Genomic DNA, 17694 nt, shown 5'->3' on the forward strand with positions numbered 1-17694 from the left:
AGTTGTTTTTCTTTTTTTGTCTTTAACTGTTATGTCTGATCAGTTGCAGATTATTGTGTTGTCCACATGAATTGCTCTGTCCCAGTATATTTTATGATCTGCATTTTCCAAGATTGTTTTGGGTGAGTATGTATGGTGTAGGTTGTTTGATGAATTTGAATTTGATGGGCAGTCATTGGTGAATTATTTTCGCAGCTGTATTGCGTTTTTCTGTATAGTCCATTCCTGATAGAATTTTACATCCTCCTGTTACATGTTCTATTGTTTCTTGTTATCTTTTATGATGTATTTTTGGTAGTTCTTGGTCGCTATAACTAGATCCTTTATAGCTATTAGGAATCCTTGTTTCAGGAAATAGCTCATCCTTCCTAAGCCATTCGTACAATTGTTCTTGGTTTATTTGTGAGTTCTGTGTTATTTTGCAGTGCTTCCCATGTAGTGCTTTTTGTGCCCATTTTTCTTTTTTCTCTGCCTGGTCGTTTGGTCTTTGTTATTATTGTTGTTGTTGTTGAACTTCAGTTAGACACTTTGGACGTACCTGCTATGTAGCACATCCACCAATTGCACTTTCCAACAGAGACCCGGTCAGCTTAAGCCATTTTAATGAACCTATGGGGGGCGGGGGCAGGGAAGCAACTGGACAACTAAAGCCCGGATGGAGACACCCATTGAGACCAAGGTCTCTACTGCTTTTGCCATTAGCGTTTCAGGCCACAAAAGGACACAGGCCAAACCACAAAAACCCTTAGAACAGCAATCAAGTCAACTTACCTTGGGCATCTCCTCCGGACGTCAACACAGCAATGGCTTTGCCGATCCCCATCGTGTCACTGTGCTCATGTTTTATCGTTGTTTGCGACATTCTCAGGGCTGGAAAGTCAACAAGAAGAATTTCTTAACGAGGCTGATGGAGAAAAGACCCTTGATCTTACGTGCCTCCTGGTCTCCCCTCCGCAAGGCCGGCAAGATCCGGAGTGTTCCTTGTAGCCCTCTGCCGTTGCCTTTCAAAGTCAACACCCCGCCTACCCTCCCATACACAACAAGGGAAAATGTCACACTGTAAATGATCTTCGATGCAGCGTCAGCCACACCTAATCTTAAAGGGCACATGGCCAGCTGTCATGAGTACCAACGAGCGATAGAGAATTCAGGTCAGTAGCTGAGCAGTCATCCCTTTGTGCTGTGATTAAACACTTTCTCCTTAGGCCTCAGATGCAACTACTGCAGCAAGGGGCTGCATCTGCTTGGTGGCTCCCAGGTCTGCAGAGAGTGGAAGTAGGATTTTGAAAGGAGGCAGAGGCTGCAATCCCAAACCCATTCCTTACCTGCAATTAAGGTGCAATGAACTCAATGGGACTTATACCTGAGCTGACATTTAAAGGATTGCACTATTCAATTGCAATTAAATAATTCTGACTCAGCCAATTAAATAATTCTTAATTAGGGCTGCAGTGTATAGTGAATTGATCCATTAATTTGTAAAAGACATTATTCTTTGATGCCCAGAGTGGCCCCTATGAATTAGCCATGGGAATTGAACTTGTTACATTATTTTTAATGCAAATATTGATAAAATGTGCAGATGGCAGCGCCACATTAAAAGACACTCCTCTGTGTGAGTGAAGATACTTATTGCAATAAATCTAAACCAGGGGTGGGCAATGGTTGGCCTTCCAGATGTTGTTGGACTTCAATTCCCATCAGCCCTAACCAGCAGAGTCAATAGTGGTGGATGACGAAAGTTGCAATCCAACAATACCTGAAGATCTGCATGTTGCTCAGCCCTGATCTAAACCCAAAGGAAATACAGCTTCCCCACCCTCAAGTATTACTCGCTCATAACTTGTTGGGTTACCTTCACACATTATGAAACAACCCAAGATTCCTGAGTTGTTAATTAAAAGCGGAAATGGCTTGTGCACAACTCCCATGCTCCACTCGTCCCTGAAACTCTCAGCACATAGACAAATATGTACGGTTATCTGAGACATGGCCTTTTCCCCTATAGACCGCTATGGTCTCTACACTCTGAGTGAGAGGTATTGCTCAACATATCACAGGGTATATTAATGTTTGTTTGGCCGTGAGGCAGAGGAGGACCTTTTCTATTGCGGTGCCCACAATGTGGAAGGATTTATTTATTTTTATTTATTTATTTATTACATTTTTATACCGCCCAATAGCCGAAGCTCTCTGGGCGGTTCACAAAAAGGATTCCGCAGGCCCCTACCTAATGTGAAGTGCTTCCACTGACAACTTAAAATTGCTTGCCTGGGCATTTCCTAACTACTAGCATTGTCAGCTAGCCCTGGATACTTTAATGAGATTTCATTGTTTTATTCTCTGTTATATTGATTGGTTTTATATGGTATCGTATCATGTTTTTATCTTATGAACAGCTTGAGATTATTATTTTTAAAGGAAGTTCAGTGTGTTTCCCCCTTGAAATAAATAAATAGTATGCCTTTAATTCTCAGCCCTGCCAATTAAAATTTGCCCTCACCAATGTTAATCAATTAAAGCTTTAGTTTATTCACTTCCTGATTAAAGCTTGCAGTCCTAGTCACATTGTACCAGGCTGGCCTAGAGGTATCAAAACCAAGAAAACTTGAAACTTTGGATTAAAGCCTCAATGTGTCGTTAAATTTGCCAGACTAGAAGAGGAAAAACCTCCTGGCTTTGTAAGAGCTTGTTGAAAGGGCCAATGCCACCAAAAAGCTATATAAAATGTTCCTATACCCCTCCACCTCCACAAAAAAAGAGCCGGAAGTATTGGGCTACATCACTGTCATGTGAGTAGGTAATTGCTCGTGCAAAGGAACTTCCTGTTCTCTTCTTCTCCCGTGCACGCTCCAAATCTACTCTGACGGACACCTGACCCTCTAGAGCAGACGTGGGGGATAGGGTTCAGAACCTTGGACAGCTCCTTTATAGTTCTGGCAGGTTCTGAATGAAATCAAATCCAGGGTTCTAGAAAACCTGAAAGCTTGTCCAATCTTTTGTGGTCCTAATAAAAATATTGCCCAGTTGTGGAATTTGGATTTTTTAATTAGCTTTTTTTTTTTTAATGTTACAACCCTGGAGAACAGGAAGCTCACATATCCCTGATTTTTATAGTATATACATAGCGTACTTTGTAGGTATTTTAACTTTCCAGGGAACATTTTGTCCTGTACATTCAAAGAACAGAAGCCATATGAGTACAAATTTGACTTTGCATACTATTATTATATTATTATTTATTTATATAGCACCATCAATGTACATGGTGCATACGTGCATGCAGCCAATACATAGCAACTCATCTGCAGGCTAGTTGCAGGCTCAACTGCAGGCTCCTCATCTCTCATTCTCTCTTACTGTCAATGATGTTACGCTTACTCCGGTCAAGGAAGCTCGTAGCCTTGGCTTTATCTTTGACTCCTCGCTCTCCTTTATTCCTCATATTGAGGCCGTAGCTAAATCTTGTCGATTTTTCCTGTATAATATTGCCAGGATTCGATCATTTTTGTCTGTCTCTTCTGCCAAAACGCTTGTTCATGCGCTGGTTATTTCACGGTTGGACTACTGCAACCTTCTTCTCTCTGGCCTTCCTTCTTCTCACATCAGTCCGTTGGTTTCTGTTCACCACTCTGCCGCAAAGATCATCTTCTTGGCTCGCCGCTCCGACCATATTACTCTGCTTCTGAAATCTCTTCATTGGCTTCCAATTCACTACAGAATCCACTACAGAATCCACTACAGAATCCAATTCTCCTGTTAACCTTCAAAGCTTTTCACGGTCTAGCTCCTTCCTATCTCTCCTCTCTCATCTCACACTATTGCCCCGCTCGTGCTCTTCGCTCCTCTGATGCCATGTTTCTCGCCTGCCCAAGGGTCTCTACTTCCTTTGCTCGGCTTCGTCCATTCTCTTCTGCTGCCCCTTACGCCTGGAACGCTCTTCCAGAACATTTGAGAACTACAAGTTCAACCGCAGCTTTTAAAGCTCAACTAAAAACTTTTCTTTTTCCTAAAGCTTTTAAAACTTGATGTTGTGCAGACTTCTACTGTTACTTTCTACTGTTAGTTTTACCCTACCCTGTGCCTGCTTACCCTACCCTGTACCTGTTTGCATTCTCTTCCCCTCATTGTTTTACTATGATTTTATTAGATTGTAAGCCTATGCGGCAGGGTCTTGCTATTTACTGTTTTACTCTGTACAGCACCATGTACACTGATGGTGCTATATATATTAATAATAATAATAATAATAATAATTGAGGTATTATACAGAAAGAGGTGCAGAAGCTTCTTTTACGAGGTGACAGGATTGGCCGGATAGATGCAGTCCATAGGCCTTCTTTTGTCCCTTCTATCTTCAGAATACTTCTAGGTCTGCCCCCTCCCCTTGCTCAGTCTATTACCTAGCACAGCCCATCGGGCTTCCCACATTCCTGACACAGCGTCGTCGTTCAAAAAAAGAAGGCTTCCCTCAGAGACAGGCTCCATGAATGCAGCAGGTACCTTGGCTGCTTGTCTAACTCTGGGGCCACTTGTCATGGAATGTTCACCAAGACATTGCTAGGAAACCGAGACATCTCATTCTTATTTTCCAGGTCACAACCGCTAGGTGCATGATGAATCACTGTTGTCTGTTTCCCAGGCTTTGGGGCCACAAGATTTCACTGTGATCTTTTAGCCCAGTCTACTGCCCTCCAGATGTTCTGGATGGCAACTCCCAGCATCCCAGAACATTGGCCTTACTGTCAGGGGGCTGATGAGAGTTTAAGTCTGAAACACCTAGAGGCCACCCCATTAGATACCCCAGGTAGATGAAAACATGACTTTTGGAAATACAATCCCATCCTCAATGTAAAGAGCTGAAGCACCAGTGGATTTGCTTCACATTTTTATTACAAAGGACACTGGCTTACCAACGGCAAAAAAATGGCTTCCCGTGTATCTGATAGACACACTTAACTTTTAGGTTTTAATTTTACAGTAGAGCAAGTTTCTAGCTCTCATAGTTGCAGCATTAAGGGCACAATCCTATGCATGTTTAGACAAAGCCCTACATTTTCCAGGATTCCCCAGCCAGCATGGGAGCTGTAGGACAAGCTTGCTAAAAGATCTGAAATTAAAAACAAACTGGAACAGAGTTCCAAGTGGTGAAGATATTTTTTCATTCTGTGGCATTATCTGCCTGCCCCCTTGCTCCCCAAGTAGCTATTGTGACCCTTGCTAGTTTCCATTGTCATTCCTGAATTTTGCAAATAGAACATACTTAGCCCAATACAGAAGTGAGGAAGATTCTTTCAAATAAACCTATGGCCTGGTTCGGACAACACGCTAAACCATGCTGCTTAACCACAAAATGGTTAATGGAATGCATTAAGGTCAATGCATTCATTAACCATTTTTTGGTTAAGCAGCATGGTTTAGCGTGTTGTCTGAACCAGACCAGTTGCTGATGTTCAACAGTTTGTTTCTAATTGAATATTGTGAGATCATATATTTGTAAAACTTGTGTGACATGTTCATAAGTTATATTTATGTGAAATCTGGCTTCCTGGACTGCAGAATTATGACACTTGGCTGTATTCATACCTCCAATGCTACCTAGAAAGTGCCCCTTCTTTCCTGGTTGAAATGTAATCTGAATTGTGTGGTTTAAAGCTTTTTTTTAAAAAAAATCTATTTTAATGGTGTGTTGTTTTTATTTTATTATATCTTGTACACTACTCCAAAATTTTGAATGAGGAATGGTATATAAATACTGTAAATAAATAATCTGTATATTGGGGTGCACAGTCTTTTTGCCCCCAAGGGCCAAACGGCTCAGGATTTGGGGACCACATGTGTGCACAAACATAACACGTGTGCACACATATCCCTGCAAACCTTATACAGAATCACTCTTTCTTCCCTGCTAGCTGCGGTCTATACGAGGGTCACTGGGGGAAGGGACAGAGAGAAGGCTAGCCACATGGGGCCCATAGTTAAGACCTTGACGTGCATATGCAGACCACAGACCACTGCTTGTGCACCCGAGGTATGTGCAGGACAACATTGTACGCCATTGGGCTGACTACTACTGCTATCATTGGAAATATTCCAAGTGTTAATTTGGTATTTGTCAGCACAAAGCACATGCACCCTGCTCCTAACCTTTAATTCTGCCACTTTGCACACAACCTTCTTCAACCAGGTGCCCTCCAGATGTGTTGGACTACAACTCACATTATTATTATTTATTTATATAGCACCATTAATGTACATGGTGCTGTACAGGGTAATCCTCAGCAAGCATGTGAGTTGTAGTCCAACAGACCCAGAGGGCCCCAAGGTAGGGAAGTCAGCACCACGTTCTAGGAAATGTGTAAAATCTAGGCATATACTTGTGGAAACCAATTATGTATTCAAGAGGATGAAGTCACTGGCTGAGTGCAAAGCTGCCCTTCCCTGAATTACAGATGCGAAATGCTGCTGCCACCTTCTGGATGCAGAGAAAGAGCAAACTTCTGGATTGCCTGCTGAAGAACTCTTCCTTACACTGAACTTTTTAGGATATGCATCTAGACTACTGATTTCAAAACCATGTCCCTGAGCAAACAAATGTGTCACAAGAAGCACCCCTTGAAGAATTAAAGCTGAAAATATTTGATATCACTAGAAGCCCCACGTTGCACTGATCAGCCCTTCACTCTGCCAATATATGGGCAGTTCCATCACCCTGAGACAGAGAACAAAGATGCAATGGGACTCTCTGATGCAGCCACATACAGGGAAATCACAGAAGTGTCATTGTCAGTGGGATAGTAGCAAATTTGGAAGGACAGGCACTCATCATGACCGTCCCTATAGCCACAAACCCAGGGAGAATCCAAAAGCTTAGGCAGTTGTATCGATCCATACCAACAAACTTGCTCCGGCAGTTTTCATCTTTGATTTAGGTCTATTATAAAGCTATTTGGTCTTAATTGCCAAATCAAGATTAAGCCACTCCCAAATACTTTGCAACAGGGAACAAAATATTGTTGCTGGGAAAATTCATCCCCCCTCCCACCCTGCCCAAGTTACTGTGAGGATTGCAGCTAAGCTCAGAGGAAACAAGGCGGGGTGATGGTGGCAGATGGCATCAGAATACCTGCTAACAAAGAAGTCCCAATGCTGCACCTCTCTGAGCCTGGGTTCCCTATACCATTATCATCATTGCCCCAAAAGCTCAGTCCCATCCCTGAGCCTTGACTGACTAAAGGAGAGAACGTGACATTGAGAGGCATATTAACCAGGCTATCCTTCAGTTGCAATACTTGCTCGTGGTTCTGGGAGCTGGCTGAGAAAAATATACGCATCCTTTTGATGAACATTAAAAAAGCATGTCTTCCATTGTAAATGGAGGGGAACGGAACAGAACACTGCGTCACCCGTGGTGTTAAAACCATGAAAAATACTTCTCTCGGCAGATGGAGCTAAATGTTTTCAACTAATACTTCTTTAACAAAAATATGCATGTGGTTGTATATTCATAAAACTTAGAAGATAGCATCCTATGTTAGTCCTATGCAGAGTAGAACCATTGAAATGATGATGCTTATGCTAGCCATGACCAACATATGCCTCATTCATTTCAATAGGTCTACTCTACATAAGACTAATATTGGATACTACCCAGAAAACCAGAAGGTAAATAAAAATAACTATTGGCATAATTTTTACAGCAGGGCTTATAAACAGCCACTCACCTGGCTGCCACTGGCAAGTAAGATTCCCTCACAAGTGACCAAGGTTTCATAAGCTGGAAGCTTTTTCTCCCCACCCTCCAGTATGCTGCAAATTATTAACACAGATATTTGTCAACAAACATGCCAGTACATTTTGTGGGCTTGTTGGTTTTGTGAACTTTGGCCATTTTATATACCTTTTTATGCAGGAAATACAGCTCATCTTTGTCACAATTGCTGGTTTCAGTATCATCTTACCAACTCCAGCCTGGAAGTATAAAGCAGCTTACTATACGTTAGTGCAGCCTCCCCAAACCTGGGAACCTTCAGATCTTTTGGACATCAACTCCCAGCATCCCTGGCTAGCATGGACAATAGTCAGGAATTCTGGGAGCTGTAGTCCAAAAGATCTGGAGGGCACCAGGTTGGGGAAAGCTGAGTTAGTGGTTCCATAGCTCATCCTTTTAAACTCTGGAGTTGGACTGGATCAATGTGCATTTGACAACAGGCATAGCACAACCACTGATGTCGAGTCAGCATTCCTATTCAGTAGCACTTGTTCTCATGAACCCATCACCAAACTAGTCAAGTTCAGTTTGTCTAGAGCAGCGTCACCCCTGCATGAGATACACTGTATGATACATATTGCATAACTTGCCCAGGATTACACACCAAACATATAAACGCTACTTAAAACTGTATTAGTGCCAGGAATCCTGGGTAGGAATGATGGGTATTGCAGTCCAACACATCTGGAGGGCATCAGGTTGAAGAAGGCTGGAATAAACCCTATGCAATGCTCCGATGTCCGTTCCACAGCAAATACTCTCTACCTAGTACAATTCACCTTTGCCTACCTCCTAACCCTTCAGTGAAAAATATGCATTTGTGAGGAAAGGCAGGTTTTTCAGGACCATCCCTATAGACATACGGCCTTTCTGCTTTGGAGGGGAGCAGCAGCTGACATGCTTTGCGTGTATAGGATCCGAAGTTCGATTCTTGTGACTTCCCCTTGCATCGCTGTTAGAAATACTATCAGAATTGTCAGTGCTGGGCTAGATGGACCCAGTGGTCTGACTATGTCGAAGGTATCTTCCTTTTTTCTGTCATTCTGTTACCTTCCAGATGTTTTGGACTATAATTCCCATAAGCCCCAGCCAGCATGAGCAAAGGGTTAGAGAAGTTGTAGTCTAAAATAGCTGGAGGACACAAACCCCTGCAATAGAAGGAACAGTAAGAAGAAGGACCTGACCATACAATCTTTGAGTAAAAACAGATAATGGATCAGTGTGAATGGAGAAAGTGGGGCGACTCTCAGAACCTCAGGGGGGATAACAACCTTTTAAAGAAAACTGTGTGGCCTGGTCTCTGTTGGCAATTTTGGCATAACCCACTACAACACTCATATAAATACCACTCATATAAATTGGATTTAACCCTTCCATACTCTCCTCCAAAGAGTGGCACTGATCACCGCTTCACCCTGATGATGGAGTTCTTCTAGAAAGAGACGGTTTTGCACTCTGGTCCAGGAAATCATCCCAAATGAACTCGTCCATTACCACATCACGTATTTCGTCTTCTTCTTCTTCTTCTTGAGAAGTACCAATTCATCCCATAAACCTAGTGTTACACCCTTATTAATTAGCTCATACAGCTACATTTGTGTTAAGCCAGCAACAGAGATCCTTGTGTGTGCTTTAAACACACACAGGCCTGGTTCAGAAAACACACTAAACCATGCTGCTTAACCACAAAATGGTGTGTTGTCTGAACCAGGCCACAGTAAGATAACTACAAAGGAACTAGGAGATACTCTGCTTGCACCATTAGAAAAAACTTACCTTCTCTGCTCATCTTGCACACTACCAAAACTTGCCACACAGCCTCCCTTCTTTAGCATTAATTACAAGGCAGGCTGTGGCATTTTTTATCTAACTGAAAACCCCATAATCCCACTAAAGCAGATATGACCATTTATTCTAACATTTCTTCCTGAACTAGCCTAGAGTATATTAAAATATTTTTCTCTCGATCTCCTTTCGAACTATCAGGTAGATTAGGCTAAAACAAATCGCCCAAAGCCACACGGTATTTTCCTTGACTGAACAGGGATTTGAACCAGGCTCACTCTTCCTCCAAGTGGAAGAGTGCTAAGAAGCTATTCATAGTGTTCTAATGCCCCAAGATGCTTTTATCAAACAATTTAAACAAATCTGCAATGGGATGCTGCACCAACCTGGTTGCTCTTCTTTTTCTTCAGAGAATGAGTAGAAGGTAAAGAAGAAAACAACAGCTGCAAATGTAAGTGACACTGAAATGAAAAGACTGGACCCTACCACAGAGAGGTCCAGCGGAGCCCACATAACCAGAAAATGTGGGCTTTCCTGTAGGATATTTATAGATGTTATGCCTGGCCTCTAGACAGCTGTCTCGGCTATACCTCTCTCTTATTGGTGGATATAAACGTTGTGGCCTTTCATTGAAAATGTCGCAGTCATGTTGGTGTGCAACTTTAAAAATTCCAATTCAGCTTTACAAGATTACTTATTTTAAATCAGGAGGATCTCTTACATTAAATCAGGAGGATCTTTTACATTGGTGTGGCCACACAGAATATAAGCGACTTCCCAGTTTCCAGAGGGGTAGCTATGTTAGCCTGTTGCAGCAAAACTAACTAAGAGTCTTGTGGAACCTGAAAGACTAACAAATTTATTATGGCAACAAGCTTTCATGGTATACAACTCACCATCAGATGCATCCACAAAAGCTTATGCCATAATAAACATTTGTTTTTAGGCTTCTTGTTTTGCCTGGTATAAAAGGTAATTGAATGGAGAACTAATGAATACAAGATAGAACAAATATTTTGTAGATACTGTGACCCCAAGCTGATACCATACAGAAATAAAATTAACCTACAACGTAGATCTAACATAAGCAACAAAACAAATTATATGTTTGCATAAGTGGATCTTGAGAATATAAAATGGTGAGTTTTCCCCCATGTTAAATGGCACACATCCAAGTTACATGAAAGAATCACTCATAGAATAGGCCCTGTCTAGCAGTGATGATGATATCAATGGGTCACAGAAAAGATTGAATACATGCATATAAAGGTATCCTATAAAAGCAAGAACACCATTCTTTGTTTTATAGGAAAAATTGTGAGTCTGCTTTTCAAGACAACAATCTTACTCTCCCAGAACCACAAACAAGTAAAAGCCCACTGAAACATTTCTTCTCTCTCTTCCAACCAGCTCCTCCCCCGATTCATATGCACCATCACATTTGTACTGCAAATATATCCACATACTCTTCTCAACTCAGCATTGCCTCAAAATACCATGAGACCCTAAACAACCTAGCGGTCTGGGTTCAGACATAGAAGGCAGGTGCGTTGCTGCACATTATCAACAATCCATTGGTTACAAATCATACATCTGGTGGGTAGAAATTAGTGATGTGCTGTTTGCATGTAATGATAACCCACTGTTTTTTAGACCAATGGGTTATCATTACATGCAAACAACATAACATTACTTTTCACCCACCAGGTATATGATTTGCATGTTTGTGCCCATCCCTACAATCTTACTTAGAAGCAAGCCACAGTGTTCAACAGGGCTTACTTCAAGATAGCATACAAAAGTGCACAATGTTAGAAGACATTTTTGAAAAGAATTCAACAAATAAAGGAAGGACAGGTCTATCAATGAGGAAGATATTCCTTGGGGAAAGGCCATATAGCTGAGTGGTAAAGCATAGGGTTTGCATGCAAAAGCTCCCGGGTTCAGCCCCTAACATCTATATTAAGTCTAGAAAAGATCCCTGTCTAAATCTTTGCTGCCAGATAGTATAGCAAAAATACTGAGCTCGATGAACCAATAATCTTATGATCCTAATGGGTATTAACCATTATGAGAGGGGCAACAGAGCCGCTGATCTGCATGCAGAAGATCTCAGGTTTAATCCACGGCATCTCCAGGTAGGGCTGGAAAATCTCCTGCCTGAAAGACTGGTCAGCTGCTGCCAGTCAGTGTCTGCAAAACTGGGCTAGATGGACCAATGGTCTGTTTTGGCATAAGGCAGCATCCTATGTTTTGCCTACGTACGATGGCAAAATAGATCTCCCATGCTAAAAGGCAGAGTCTGGGCGGAAAAAACAGGGCGATGCTACTACCTTCATTCAAGCCCTGCTTTCACCTAAGAATTCCTTCGATTTGATCCACCTGCAGCCAGGTCCTGAGCGCCTACATTAAACTAGGATGCGAGGTCACTAATAAACTACCTATGCCACACACATACTTCTACCCTTCCCATAACCGCAGGAAAAACAGCATTATTATAGGGCAGAATCACACATTACCACCATCCAGAAACACGTGCATACAAAGCAAACACGCCCACGCACCGCCCTCCTTAAGCACCGGCGCATGCGCGGGCCTTCTTCCTACCTAGGTTTCCCCGCCCCTTTCTTTTGGCCCCGCCTCTCTCAGAATCTCCGTTCTCTCCGCCTCTTTTTCAGAGTCTTCCTCCCCGGAAGACGGAAGGACAGGACAAGGCAACCGGGAAGGCATTTCCGCTTCCGGTTGCCTCGACGTTCCCGCCTCTTCGAATCCGGTTGGAAAGAAAGAAAGAAAGAAGGGACGGGCAGAAGGAGGGAGAGCTTGGTGCACGGAGAGTCGCTCGCCTCAGTTCCCGGTAAGGGGGGGGGCAGGTTTGGTCGTCATGGAAACCGTTCTCCCCCACCCCCACCCCCGCGGTCTCTTCCGCCGCCGAGGCCCCACCCGTATCCCTGAGCAGCCCTGTTGCCTCTTTTGTCCCCTCCGCCCGCTTTTAACTTTTTGGGGGGGCCCCAAGTCCGTCCCTGTAATGTGGCGGGTGAGAGCGCCTGACTGACTGAGCGGGAAAGTCCCGGTTCAAATTCCACCTGTGCCCTAAAGTAGTAGGGCTGCCCGTGACTGACGGGGTCTGTCTGAGACTTGGTGTTTTGTCCTTGTTTATGTCCGGTTACTTGGAAGTAAAGCCCCACTCTGTTCGGTAGGCCTTGTTTGCTCCCAAGCAAACGTAGCAGGCTGAGCCTCTTCCCGCGGGTGTCCGAGGAAAGAGTAAAACCTCAGGGAGAGGAGCTGGAATCAAGGGATGGGAAGAAGTCCGTAGTCTGCTTGGTTTGATGAGAACCAGTCGCTGGCTCTCAGCCGCCTCACAGGGTTGTTGTGAGGCTAAAGCAGACAGGAGGAAGGCTGTGTTAAAAAGGTGGGATATAAATGTAATAATCATAATCACTTGTCTCATGCACATTATTATTTATTACTATTATTATTATTATTATTATTATTTATTTATTTATTTATATAGCACCATCAATGTACATGGTGCTGTACAGATAACACAGTAAATAGCAAGACCCTGCCGCATAGGCTTACAATCTAATAAAGTTGTAGTAAACAATAAAGAGGGAAGGAGAATGCAAACAGGCACAGGGAAGTGTGTGTCTCCTGAGGTAATAGGTGTGGCTGGGATGTTCCCCTCATTCTCATCTGCTTCCACCAATTTCTGTTATTAACACACAACCAATGTTGTCTTCCTGTGCTCCTTCTTCAGTCCACTCTGCCACAGTTGTCATTGGAATCCCCCTGTACAAAGTAAATTAAGATAAACCAATGCTAAGGAGGGCAGGGACTTATGCCTTTAACTGTTGCTGTGGTAGTGAGGATTTTGGCAAATACTGTTTTTTTTCTCACACCTGCTCCATTGTGCCATGATGAGCAGCACCTGTCAAAATTTCCTCTTCCTCACAACTATTAAAAGGTACAGGAATTCTGTCTTGTGTTGCATATGGTCAGTCTAAAGTAGGTTCAGATGGGAACACCAGAAGGTGATGTCTGAGATGGTAATGCTGCAACAGTATGATTTTAGCTATTGGAACACCCCCATCCCCAATTTTGGTAATGCTCTGCACACTAATAGTCGCCATACCAAAACATCACCAGGTAATTTAATCATTGTAGTCACTGCCTTCGATGTGAATCTATCCAATTTTTGCTGACCTATGAACTCAGTAACTTCATTCCAAATTCTTCTGCCAACACCTTACCAGCTTTCTGGCCTAGGAAAAAAAATACTGAAGTAGCCATGTGTATCATAGAATAGTAGAGTTGGAAGGGACATATAAGGCCATCGAGCCCTGCTCAATGCAGGAATCAAGTATGTTGGTTTACTTACCGTATATAACTTTCTCTTTAAGAAAAAGGTAATATAATTTTATTCCATGCAAGTAAGAACAATTAGTCATGCCGCATAACTGGTCCAGCTTGTCTCTAGTGTGTATTGTAATGATGATCTTGTATTTGTTATAATTTTCTCTGAATACAAGAGAGACTGAAGAAAGATAAAGGTAAGTTAGTGACCCTAACTGCTAATAGCTCTTGACTGTTCTCATTTTTGCAGGGTTTTCCTACCTTTCCAGTGAGAGAGGATAGATAAATTCCTCTAAAGTTACTGTGTGAAAATGGCAAAAATTTCTTATCTTACCACACTTTAACTGAGAATAGAATAGGAAAATTAGGTTGGGAGAGGGAGATAACACACCTAATCGCATACCATATGTTTTCCTTGTCCTGAAAAATAACCTGTCTTCAGCACAATAAAGTAGTCCACTTCTTTGCAAAATCATCATAATGCAGAACAATTAGATGAGTGATTACATCCTGAAAAACTAGTTCCACTGTTAACTTTTAATTACACAGGCAACATGTGAAGAGGAGTGTGGGATAGGTATGCATCTCCCTTAGCTTTGTAATGATGCTGTGAGTATAGACAAGTTGTACTTCAGAGGCATGGTACATACGAGAGTCTGAGTGGTTGTGACTTATCAGTTACACTATGATCCTTATAGTCAGAAGGATTGCGAATCAATGATGCAGACAGATATGCTGTGTTTTCTGGTTTTGTTTTTGTTTTCCAGGATATAATGAGGAACAGAAAACAACTTGCCTCTTGTAGCCAATAATGAGAGAGAGAGTTCTGGACAATAATACACTTTCCCAAGAAATTATTTGAGTTGGTAATACACGTGAAATGTGGCACAAACGTTATTGCAGAGTGGGAAATGGGACAGACTAGGAGGAAAGCCCTGACATTTATTCGAGGGCAGCTTTAGAGAGCCTGCCTTGAGGTTATTTAGCAATGTAGTATTTCTATTTCTAGAAACTCTGAAGACATGAAGAAGAAACGTCTTTCACGACAGGGTTTCCTTTTTCCCCTTCCCCCAAAATATCCCTGGTTGTTGCTTTCAAGGTTAAACTGCATAAGTATTATAGATGTATCATAGGTATTTTCCCCCACTGTATTTTAATAGTTTGAGGATGGACAGTAAAGAACTCTGGTAAACAGATGAAGGATGTGTACAATTATACAGTGTCCACTTTCAGCCTTACCTGCAGAGTTTAACTTTGTTGTAACCCATCAAGATTCCATGGGACACCATAAGCCCTGGGTCTAATGGACATTTTAATGTACAGTGTAGAAGGGGAGGTAGACAAAGTGGCAGATTGCCATGATCAGAGCTCTGCTGGCTTGCATTGGCGGGGGGTGGGGCAGGGTGGAATTACTGCCTTTTTCTCCCATGTGAATCTTTTGTTTTAATGTTGCCCCCATTGATTCAATTTTTTGAGGGGGCAGGGGGTATTTATACTAGCTCAAGGCTAGCATGGGGAGATGGCACTCCTGAGAGTTTTCTGGCAAATGAAGGGCTTTGCATCCATGGGATTGAAGGCTGCTCCTAGAATGCATTGTTTGGGAGGCCTATCACCAGCAGGAACATGGCCCGGAGATGGCTGTACAGTTACTCCTGCAGATCTTTTCTTGGGCATAACTGGTGCCTCCATGAGGGATGCAGCTTCGCCAGCTGGCAGGGAGACACCTTCACCCCATCCTAACCATTCTTGAGCAGTTGTCCAAAGGAGTTCAGATTGCTTTGCTCATCCTTACTTTTTCAGGAAATGCCTTTTTTCCCTTCAGAAATCCAAATCTTCTTCCAGCCTTTTTACTCAGAAAATGGAATGTCTGTAACAAGCAAAAAATGCATGAGGTTTGGCCTAAAGCCTTTTTGTAATGCAATACATTTGTTATAACTCTTTCTCTCTTCTCAGGCACTCGAAGCTTTCAGCATCTGTGTCAGTTATGTGATGAGTGTAGTAATGGGTGAGTCTGCATATTTTATACTAACTGACATTGTTTATAGCCTTTTTCAAGTTGTTAAAGAATTTCTCAATGAAGTATCCTCCTTTTCTGTACATTCAGACATGTTCAAATTTACCTTACAGCTCAGTCTAGAGAACCCTTATGGTGTCATCTCTGTGTATAGCAGCGATGGGGAACCAATTTCAGCCCAAGGGCCAAATGCATTCCAGACAAGTGCATTGGGAGCCACATGTTAGCAGTGGGCTGGGCCCACTGGCATGCATTCCCAATGCACACACACACGAAACTTAGCTAGTACCTTTGGTAGTTGTTCTTGAGGCAGTGGCTGCGTCATGGGATTGGCAAAGCAGATTTAGCCAGCTGCTTAAGGAGGAGATGCTCCTTGAGGTACCAGCTGAGTTGCACACCGACTTCATTCCCCCTTCCCTTTCTGAAGGAGGAGCAAAACCAACATAGCTGAGACCTCAAGGAGGGATCCTTGAGACACTGATTCAGTTGCTCTCCTGCCCCCTCTCCCTTCTGGTAGGTGGGTGATGCTCCCAGGAGTGATCTCACACAAATTCAGCCTGCAAGCCAGATATTCTCCATAATTTGTTTATAGGATTACGCATGAGCTTCTCATCCAAGTAATGCCTTGTGTAAGCTTTGGGACCTGACCCAAATCTTGCAGACAGTGGCTTCCCCAACTGTTCTCTGGGATGCTTGGCAGACAGAAAAGACAGTATGGGGCATGTATGGAGGAGGTAGGGCCCATTTGCTCTACATCCTATCTGCTTTTTTAGTCCACTGCAAACATACGCTGGCTGTATATATCATAGGAAATGAGCAGGTGTGGTGGTAGAAAGTTCCTAGCAAGTTGGAGAGGACAACTCAGCTTTTCTCCACTTCACAATCACATGACTGGGCTTTAGCTATGGTTGCAGAAATTCTGCTTGTGTTGCTGCTCTTAAAGGCAATCCATAGGACCAAATTTATGAATGAGAGACAGGGATTAATTTTATTCTCAGTCACATTTAGCTAAGTGCTGCTTCTCAATCTGAATACATTGAAATGCTGCTTGCTTGTCTTTTTAAAGAATGCCAATTGTACCTTTTGAGAAATGAGACAGTCACTAAAACCATGTAGAATATTACAATTCAGCAAGCTGCAGTTCATACAGTAGCATTGCTGATACTTGATTGCTCAATGTGTTTGCCAGGTTACCTTCCTTTTTAGATGAAGGTTGTTACAAGGGCAGGGGGAATGTTCACGAGCTGCCTCTTTCTGGTGCTGCTAGTTTTTCTTTGATTTTTGAATCAGCTTTTGTTTTCATTTTTTCTTTAAACTTTGCATAGTCCACAGGGAACTTGTTCTACCTGTGCTTTTTGTCAAGTCCTAATAGAGCTTGCAGCAGTGAACATCTTTCTTAGTTTGTGTTCAATTCCTTTCCTCTTGAGAATCAAATGGTAAGGAGCTTTTTCTTTCAGATGAAACTACTGATTGCATGAAGATGGATGCTGGAGACTATGTGTTAGCTAATCACACTTCTGTGTTCAAGACTCTTCCTCAACAACAGAATGCTCTCTCAGGAGATCAGTTTCCGTTGTCTGGCAACAAGGTTTGGGAATCAGCTGCTTTTGCTTCCTTACCTTTGCAATGCTTTTAATACACCAGCTAGCTCATGAATCAATTCCTAACTTTCTAATGTAACAGTATCAAAAGTAATATGATTATTTTTTGCTCCTTGAATTGTAGCAATTACTTGCTTTCAAGATTTCCTTAATGTAAAAGTAATGAAGCC

The 17694-nt window shown here is 42.5% G+C and overlaps 2 protein-coding genes across 2 annotated transcripts in view; one reads left to right on the top strand and one right to left on the bottom strand.

Annotated features, from left to right (window-relative positions):
- The window catches only part of PFKM (phosphofructokinase, muscle), a 54769-nt gene extending 44702 nt beyond the window's left edge, over positions 1-10067 (bottom strand). The window contains exons 1-2 of the mRNA XM_063119184.1: positions 9943-10067; positions 772-870 (exon numbers count right to left, since the gene is read on the bottom strand). Coding sequence (XP_062975254.1) covers positions 772-862 — 91 coding nt within the window. The 5' untranslated portion in view covers positions 863-870; positions 9943-10067. The remainder of the gene's footprint in view (positions 1-771; positions 871-9942) is intronic.
- Positions 10068-12269: 2202 nt separating this feature from the next.
- SENP1 (SUMO specific peptidase 1) overlaps positions 12270-17694 on the top strand; it is a 35790-nt gene continuing 30365 nt past the window's right edge. Inside the window, exons 1-3 of the mRNA XM_063119185.1 lie at positions 12270-12410; positions 15863-15914; positions 17381-17511. Of these exons, the coding sequence (XP_062975255.1) occupies positions 15899-15914; positions 17381-17511 (147 nt within the window). The 5' untranslated portion in view covers positions 12270-12410; positions 15863-15898. The remainder of the gene's footprint in view (positions 12411-15862; positions 15915-17380; positions 17512-17694) is intronic.

Source organism: Elgaria multicarinata, chromosome 3, assembly GCF_023053635.1.
Source record: "Elgaria multicarinata webbii isolate HBS135686 ecotype San Diego chromosome 3, rElgMul1.1.pri, whole genome shotgun sequence".
In the NCBI taxonomy this organism is placed as follows: domain Eukaryota; kingdom Metazoa; phylum Chordata; class Lepidosauria; order Squamata; family Anguidae; genus Elgaria; species Elgaria multicarinata.